Source organism: Ranitomeya imitator, chromosome 10, assembly GCF_032444005.1.
Source record: "Ranitomeya imitator isolate aRanImi1 chromosome 10, aRanImi1.pri, whole genome shotgun sequence".
In the NCBI taxonomy this organism is placed as follows: domain Eukaryota; kingdom Metazoa; phylum Chordata; class Amphibia; order Anura; family Dendrobatidae; genus Ranitomeya; species Ranitomeya imitator.
Genome location: NC_091291.1, coordinates 111,143,354 through 111,152,754, shown reverse-complemented (window position 1 = coordinate 111,152,754; position 9,401 = coordinate 111,143,354). Strand labels below are relative to the sequence as shown.

The 9,401-nt window shown below is 48.1% G+C and overlaps 1 protein-coding gene across 1 annotated transcript in view; it reads right to left on the bottom strand.

The window, feature by feature from the left end:
• EFHD2 (EF-hand domain family member D2) overlaps positions 1 to 9,096 on the bottom strand; it is a 30,180-nt gene extending 21,084 nt beyond the window's left edge. Inside the window, exons 1-2 of the mRNA XM_069741687.1 lie at positions 8,848 to 9,096; positions 5,134 to 5,281 (exon numbers count right to left, since the gene is read on the bottom strand). Of these exons, the coding sequence (XP_069597788.1) occupies positions 5,134 to 5,281; positions 8,848 to 9,011 (312 nt within the window). The 5' untranslated portion in view covers positions 9,012 to 9,096. The remainder of the gene's footprint in view (positions 1 to 5,133; positions 5,282 to 8,847) is intronic.
• Between the last annotated feature and the right edge of the window lie 305 nt (positions 9,097 to 9,401).

Sequence of the window (9,401 nt, the reverse complement as noted above, 5' to 3'; positions counted from 1 at the left end):
TCACACTTTTTTGTTAAGTATATAATTCCACGTGTTAATTCATAGTTTTGATGCCTTCAGTGTGAATTTACAATTTTCATAGTCATGAAAATACAGAAAAATATTGAAATGAAAAGGTGTGTCCAAACTTTTGGTCTGTACTGTATGTGTATATATATATATATATATATATATATATATATATATATGTATGTGTAAGGGATCTCACAGGGAAAGGGGGGCGTCGACTTCGCTCACCTTGGGGGAGGGTAGAAAAGGACCTGGCAGGGATTGGTTCTCTGGCGCCACCACTTGCCTCAGGTCAATGAGGGAACTGCACCGAGGGCAAATAGTAGCCGGAAAGGCTTCCCTTATAGATACGAGTTAGTGAGGTGCTCTCAGTGAGGGGGCATATACAATGCTCAAAAAAAATAAAGGGAACACTAAAATCCCACATTCTAGATATGGGATCCTCACTGAATGAAATATTCCAGTTGTAAATCTTTATTCATTACATAGTGAAATGTGTTGAGAACAAAACCTAAAAATGATCAATGTAAATCACAATTAAATATCCCACGGAGGTCTGGAGTTGGAATGATGCTCAAAATCAAAGTGGAAAATGAAGTTACGGGCTGATCCAACTTCAATGGAAATGCCTCAAGATAAGGAACTGATGCTCAGTATTGTGTGTGGCCTCCACGTGTCTATATGACCTCCCTACAATGCCTGGGCATGCTCCTGATGAGGCGGCGGATGTTCTCCTGAGGGATCTCCTCCCAGACCTGGACTCAAGCATCCACCAACTCCCAGTCTGTGGTGCAACAGGACGTTGGTGGATGGTGCAAGACATGATGTCTCAGATGTGTTCAATCGGATTCAAGTCTGGGGAATGGGCGGGCCAGTCCATAGCTTCAATGCCTTCATCTTGCAGGAACTGCTGACACACTCCAGCCACATGAGGTCTGGCATTGTCCTGCATTAGGAGGAACCCAGGGCCAACCGCACCAGCATATGGTCTCACAAGGGGTCTGAGGATCTCATCTCGGTACCTAATGGCAGTCAGGCTACCTCTGGCGAGCACATGGAGGGCTGTGCGGCAGTCCAAAGAAATGCCACCCCACACCATTACTGACCCACTGCCAAACCGGTCATGCTGAAGGATGTTGCAGGCAGCAAACGCTCTCCACGGCATCTCCAGACTCTGTCACGTCTGTCACATGTGCTCAGTGTGAACCTGCTTTCATCTGTGAAGAGCACAGGGCGCCAGTGGCAAGTTTGCCATTCGTGGTGTTCTGTGGCAAATGCCAAGCATCCTGCACGGTGTTGGGCTGTGAGCACAACTCCCATCTGAGGACGTCAGGCACTGAGACCATCCTCATGGAGTCGGTTTCTAACAGTTTGTGCAGACACATGCACATTTGTGGCCTGCTGGAGGTCATTTTGCAGGGCTCTGGCAGTGCTCCTCCTGTTCCTCCTTGCACAAAGGCTGAGGTAGTGGTCCTGCTGCTGGGTTGTCGCCCTCCTACGGCCCCCTCCACTTCTCCTGGCCTGTCTCTTGGTAGCGTCTCCAGCCTCTGGACACTACACTGACAGACACAGCAAACCTTCTTGCCACAGCTCGCATTGATGTGCCATCATGGATGAGCTGCACTACCTGAGCCACTTGTGTTGGTTGTAGAGTCCGTCTCATGCTACCACGAGTGTGAAAGCACAACCAACAATCAAAAGTGACCAAAACATCATTATGACAACCCAAAACATCCAAATGACCCTGATCAAAAGTTCACATGCCCTGGTGATTTTGGCCTGATAACATGCACAGAAGTTTACAAAAATGGGTTTGAATGGCTACTAAAGGTAACATCCTCACCTGTGACCTGTTTGCTTGTAATCAGTGCGTGTGCATAAAAGCTGAGTGATTTCCTCTGATCCAGACAGACTCTTGCATCTTTCATACAGCCACTGAGGTTTCTGGACTGGGAGTCATGGGGAAAGCAAAAGAATTGTCAACGGATCTATGGGAAAAGGTAGTTGAACTGTATAAAACAGGAAAGGGATAAAAAAAGATATCCAAGGAATTGATAATGCCAGTCAGCAGCATTCAAATTGTGATTAACAAATGGAAAATCAGGGGCTCTGTAAAAACAAAACCACGGTCAGGTAGACCAACAAAAATGTCGGCATGCAAAGCAAAACCCATAAATAACATCCGCTGAAATCCGGGACTCTCTGAAAACTTGTGGTGTGGCTGTTTCAAGATGCTCAATAACGAGGCACTTGAAGAAAAATGGGTTGCATGGTCGAGTCGCCAGAAGAAAGCCATTATTGCGCAAATGCCACAAAGTATCTCCCTTAAAATACGCAAAACAGCACAGGGACAAGCCTCAAAACTCCAGGAACAAGGTAATTTGGAGTGATGAGACCAAAATTGAACTTTTTGGCCACAACCATAAACGTTACATTTGGAGAGAAGTCGACAAGGCCTATGATGGAAGGAACACCATTCCTACTGTAAAGCACGGAGGTGGATCGCTGATGTTTTGGGGATGTGTGAGCTACAAAGGCACAGGAAACTTGGTCAAAGTTGAACGAAAGATGAATGCAGCACGTTATCAGCAAATATTGGAGGCAAATTATTCACTCATCAGCCCGGAAGCAGCGCATGGATGTTCCAACATGACAACGATCCAAAACACAAGGCCAAGTCGACCTGTCATTGGCTACAGCAGAAGAAAGTGAAGGTTCTGGAGTGGCCATCTCAGTCTCCTGTCCTCAATATCATTGAGCCACTCTGGGGAGATCTCAAGCACGCAGTTCATCCTAGACAGCCCAGGAATTTACAGGAACTGGATGCTTTTTGCCAAGAAGAGTCGGCAACTTTACCATCTGAGAAAATAAAGAACCTCATCCACAACTACCACAAAAGACTTCAAGCTGTCATTGATGTTAGAGGGTGCAATACACAGTATTAGGAAATGGGCTATGTGAACTTTTGATCAGGGTCATTTGGATGTTTTGGGTTGTCATTATGATTTAAAAAGAGAAAACACAGTAGTTTGACGATAAATGACATCACCTAACCACTAACCATGAGTGGAGAAAAAGTTTTGGTGTGATCATTCATATTCTCTGAAAAAGGCCAAGAAAGCAAAAATTCTCCTGGGGTATGTAAACTTTTGATCACAACTGTATAGATACATACATACATACACACACGTGTTAGAAGACTATTGATATAATGTACAGAGGATGAGATGACACCAAAATTGAGCTTTTTTGTTTAAATGAGAAGTGTAGTGTTTGGAGAAGAAAATCCCCTAATTGCAGTATGAAAACCTCCCATCATCTGTGAAACACTTGTGTTCAGACCATGGTTGGGCGGGGTCAGCTGCATGGATAGGACAAGAAATTCCAAATTTTATCAGAATATTCTAAAGACAAATGGTGATAAAATTCTGTCCATGAGCCTAGTCATGCCACAACAAGTCATGCTACAAAAGAATGGTTAAAGAACAACATTTTGGAAAGGCCAAATCAAGGAGCGGAAGTGAGCACTTAATGAGTTCCTGAGTGAAAGCCCACCGATCGGTGCGCAGATCTATTAATAATGAGCTGCAGTTATTGCTGCACAAGGGGGGTCGCACCAGACACTGAAAGCTACTCGCAGACATGTAATATTGGATTTCGTCTAATAGTTTTTACTCACTTTTTATAAACTTTTAGGGAGTCTGTGAAAGCCTGATGTAGTTTTAGGTCACATTTATGCAGTGATATGACAAATTCTGAAGGGTTCACAAACATACACACAGACACATGCAGGAGGAGCCCTGTATGCAAGTGAAAAGTGACAGTGAATTTGTTTTCCCACCTGCTTGTTTCCCCTTGATCTATCCCTCTTCCCCCCATCTACTTTGATTGACAGTTCTGGCTTCATAGAACCAAAGAAGGGAGGAGATGGATGGATACCAAGCTGGTGGGAAGGTGCATTTTTGGCAGCGCCGTGATGCTCCGAGCGGCTGGACTTGGTCTTTAGCTGCTTTGCACTATTACTCCGAGTACCAATTAAAAAGACCCATATCTCTGGAACTGTATGGCAGATTTAGAAAATAAAAAATAATAAAAACTACTCAGGTGAGCAGAGGGAACAGAATAGAAGCAAAAACGTCTGACCTGGTGACAGGTGCGCTATGACCACTGTACAGAGGACTACTGTAAGATCTCCGAAACATGCACGCTACACTGATCCCATCAATGCCCCCCACGTGTTATGCTGCTCTACAGAAGCTGAGTGGTGTCTAATGAGGTTCTGCAGCAGCTGAGCGGTGTGTTATGCTGCTCTAGAGAAGCTGAGTGGTGTCTAATGAGGTTCTGCAGCAGCTGAGCTGTGTGTTATGCTGCTCTAGAGAAGCTGAGTGGTTTCTAATGAGGTTCTGCAGCAGCTGATCTGTGTTATGCTGCTCTAGAGAAGCTGAGTGGTGTCTAATGAGGTTCTGCAGCAGCTGAGCGGTGTGTTATGCTGCTCTAGAGAAACTGAGTGGTGTATAATGAGGTTCTGCAGCAGCTGATCTGTGTTATGCTGCTCTAGAGAAGCTGAGTGGTGTCTAATGAGGTTCTGCAGCAGCTGAGCGGTGTGTTATGCTGCTCTAGAGAAGCTGAGTGGTGTCTAATGAGGTTCTGCAGCAGCTGATATGTGTTATGCTGCTCTAGAGAAGCTGAGTGGTGTCTAATGAGGTTCTGCAGCAGCTGAGCTGTGTGTTATGCTGCTCTAGAGAAACTGAGTGGTGTATAATGAGGTCCTGCAGCAGCTGAGCTGTGTGTTCTGCTGCTCTACAGAACTGGCAGTTTTGCAACCACTGCTCTTGTCCATCCGTGAGTAGTTTGACTTGCTGCAGACAATCACTGCTTCTTGCTGTCCTCAGTCACCTTGCTAGCGACGAGCATGAATGAATGGAGAAGCCTCCTGCATATTTCATGAGATCCAGGCCTGGATTTCCAGCGTAAGCTCAGGTGCTGGGACAGATGTCCCCCGCAGCCTCGTCTAGTAAATCTCCCAGGACTGAACATTACCATGACTCACGGGGGGAAGGTTTATGAATGTGACAGATTTCAGCAGGATCGGCGGTGACGCTGCCTCCGCAGGCTGTGACTCACCTCCCTGAAGCTCAGCTTTCCATCAAAATCTTCATCCACTTCCTTGATCATGTCCTTAAGGCCCAGATGGGTTTGCGGAGCTCCGAGTTTCTCCATCATCAGCTTCAGCTCCATAAGATCTATGAAGCCGTCCTTCCCCGCGTCGTATCTGGTACGAGAAACAATCTCATTCAAGATTCATGTCTGTGCTCCAAGGAAGGAGCTGCAAAAGCTACACTGACTGCATTCGGGAAACCATGTTGATGCCGTTTTTTCCTACTAGGGGGCAACCGGGTCACCAAGAGTAGTCTTTTACATTGCAAAAATGGCTCAATAAGATTTGCCCCAAATAAAGATCTCTTTAGGTTCAACCATTGGGGTAAAACAGGAATGTGGCCCTTCGTTCCCAGAGATCAAATCTGCGCTAATCATACACTGATGGAACATCCTAGTGATATATCCTTTCACTACCTGCACCATTTATCATTGTGCATCCTGCGTTAATACTTTAGTATAACTTAGTAGTATTAGCCTCATACAGAGAATGTAAATAGATAATATTCTGTCTCCTGCGGCCTCCACTAGAGGGAGCTTGTGAGCGTACTGTGGACAGGCTGCATGCAGTAAGCTCACACACTCCCTCTAGTGGCAGAATGGTATATTTGATTACTCCATTAATACATGCAATAGATTAAACCTGTTATTTACGGGAAAATTGACTGTGACCTGTTGTGTCGTTTACCCCACATTTTACCACTGTTCCACTGCAGACAGTGACTGACCGGGAATTTTATGAATCGTGAAAAGCGAATTCCACATTGATGGAAATGCACTTTGCATCACATATGTCACATGTGAACAGAGCCGAATGGGGAGGGTGGGAAATGGTGGACGACCCCTGAATCCAGCACATAATGCATAGATAGAGGGGTGATTGACGGCTGTACGATTATCCAGTGTGGGACATATATACACATCCCACGTCACCTATATAATCATCAGTGATGTGTGATTGTAGGAAGTGGTGCACATCACTCATGTATTATGTACATGGAGGGGCTCGCACGGAGCCACTGGAGCTAGGAGACCATCTCCAGGGAAGAGTCAATCCGCTGCAGTGCATTAAGATAATAGAAAATGAACGATCGGGGATTTTTCTGTTTTTACCCCCCCACCCTCCCCCCCCCATCCCATCCCCCAACCCGCGGCTGATCCAAACTATTCTATTTCCAACTGCGCTGATCAAGACCCATAATCTTCATGCTCATCTCATGATAACTGATCCAGCTGACACCAGCGTGAGTGTGGGGGGATTATTCCTTAAAATAGGAACCTACCATAGCTGCTGCAGAACCTCTAAGTAAAATGGTACCTGCCCATCATTGATGGATTGGAAACATGCTAGAGGTTCTGCAGCAGCAGAGGTGCACATCATGTGGATCTTTATCACCGGTGGTATGCATAATGAGGGTCTGAAGCAACAGGTGCATGTGTTATGCTGCTCTACAGGAGATGAGCTGTGTGTTATGAGATTCTGCAGCAGCTGAGCTGTGTGTAATGAGGTTCTGCAGCAGCTGAGCTGTGTGTAATGAGGTTCTGCAGCAATCGGTACATGTTATAATATTAAGATAAATAATGTTCTGCAGCAGCTGGAACATATAATACACACTACAGTTCCTTAGAGAGAGCGGGATCCTGCTGTCCCGTCAGGTATTTGTGCGCACAGGAGAAAAAGGAGCTCACAGTAACATCAACAGATTCCTACTGCGGAAAAAGAAAAGCGACGACGACGCAGCGCTGCGAAGCCTCTACAGATCTTATCTACAAGTCCATGGAAAATATATTACAGAGAAGTAACTGGTCCAGGGCCTGACATCACTAAGAAGGAGAGGCATGGAGGGAGGGATGGATAGAGGGAGGGATGGATAGATAGAGGGAGGTGAGGCATGGATAGATGGATGGATAGAGGGAGGGATGGATAGATAAAGGGAGGTGAGGCATGGATAGAGGGAGGGAGGGATGGATGGATGGATAGATAAAGGGAGGTGAGGCATGGATAGAGGGAGGGATGGATGGATGGATAGAGGGAGGGATGGATGGATAGAGGGATGGATGCATAGAGAATGGGATGGATAGAGGGAGGGATGGATGGATAGAGGGATGGATAGAGGGATGGATGCATAGAGGATGGGATGGATGGATAAAGGGATGGATGCATAGAGGATGGGATGGATGGATAGAGGGAGGGATAGAAGGATAGAGGGAGGGATAGATGGATAGAGGGATGGATAAAGGGAGGGATGGATGGATAGAGGGATGGATAAAGGGAGGGATGGATGGATAGAGGGATGGATAAAGGGAGGGATGGATGGATAGAGGGATGATGCATAGAGGATGGGATAGATGGACAGAGGGAGGGATGGATGGATGGATAGAGGGAGGGATGGATAAAGGGATGGATGTATAGAGGATGGGATGGATGGATAGAGGGAGGGATAGAAGGATAGAGGGAGGGATAGATGGATAGAGGGAGGGATGGATAGAGGGATGGATAAAGGGAGGGAGGGATGCATTGAGGATGGGAGGGATGGATAGAGGGAGGGATGGATGCATAGAGGATGGATGATAGAGGATGGATAGAAGGAGGGATAGATAAAAGGGTGGAGGGATGGACAGATGACTGTACTGGCATCCTGGGATGCCGTGCTGCAGACCCCCGCCCTCCACCTCCTATACATAAGACCCCCAGCACACAGCGGTGACGGGCGGCAGCCTCGGCCTCACCACCTGTTGCTGCGCTGTATCTGGGGGCTGCTCCTGGCGCTGGAGGGTGAGGAGCGGCATCATAATGGCAGATGACACTATAGAGGGACCACTACCCCCCTCTATAACCACAGTATGGGTAACCCTTTCCCTACTGGAAGGCTTTAACCCCTTCCTCTTCTACATGGTGACAAGTGCCCCCTGCACATCTAATCCTGACTGAAAGCCCTTCCGGCCCCCTCCCCGCAGCGCGGACCCTCCCAAAGCCATAATGCCATTAACCCATTAGCTGAGAGGAGGAATATCCTATTAGGGGGCACATGTCGTCCTGCTCACAGGAGTTTTCGATCATTTCTTGCCCAGCAATGCAGATATTAGCAAGTCTGAGACCTGTAGATCTGCTGCTGTTCCAAAACTACCACCAGGGCATGCTGGGAGCTGTAATTGCAGGGAAAAATCCTACTATTGTGCAATTGTTCCAATAGTAGAAGTATAAACATGGCGGGCAGATGGGGGGGGGGGCACTTATGGTCGGACACGTCACTGAGCAGCCTGGGAGAAAATGTCAGCGTTACCCATAGCAACCACTCAGGAGACCCGTTTCATTTTTCCAGCCCCATTTAGAAGGTGAGAGCTGCTCCCTGATTGGCTGCTCAGGATTTTACCAATGTCACATTTTGATCATTGCACAGGCCGATGTAGCAGAGCCGAGCGCGTCACTCCGGATGTGCAGGGTTCCATTGGACTACAGGCTATTTTGCACAGGACTGCATGTTATTTTACATGGGGCTGTGATATTTGATATGGATTATTTTGCATGAGACTTTATGCTCTTTTGCATGGGGCATCTCACGATACAGAAGCGCTGCAGCCACAAGTTCCGCTCTGCTACATGCGCGCCGGGCAGGCGCAGTGCGTGTGACCGGTGTCCCCGGGTGGAGGAGCTCGGGGACCCCGCATCCGGGCACTCACCGCCGGAACATCCCCTCCATGTCCTTGATCTGCTTTCTGCTGAACTCCTTGAACTCGGTGTAGGGGTTGAAGACCCTCATGTGCGGCTGCTCCCGCTCCGCCTCCGCCGGGTCCTCCATCCTCAGACGCCGGTTCAGCCTGCAGGCCAGCTCGTCCGCAGCCATCGTGTCCCGTCCCCGGCAGCCGCCACCGGTCCTCACATGAGAAGATGCAGCCGGCTCGGGTCATGTGACCGCTCCCCACTGTAACGCGGACACCGATTGGGCGAGAACGAAGGGGGCGGGGACTGGTCCAGAGCGATGAGAAGGATGCGGGAGAGAACGAGCGCGGAGTGTGCGGGCAGTGCGCCAGATAATAACCACTGCGGGAGAGAACGAGCGCGGAGTGTGCGAGCAGTGCGCCATATAATAACCACTGCGGGAGAGAACGAGCGCGGAGTGTGCGGGCAGTGTGCCAGATAATAACCAGTGCGGGAGAGAACGAGCGCGGAGTGTGCGGGCAGCGCGCCAGATAATAACCACTGCGGGAGAGAACGAGCGCGGAGTGTGCGGGCA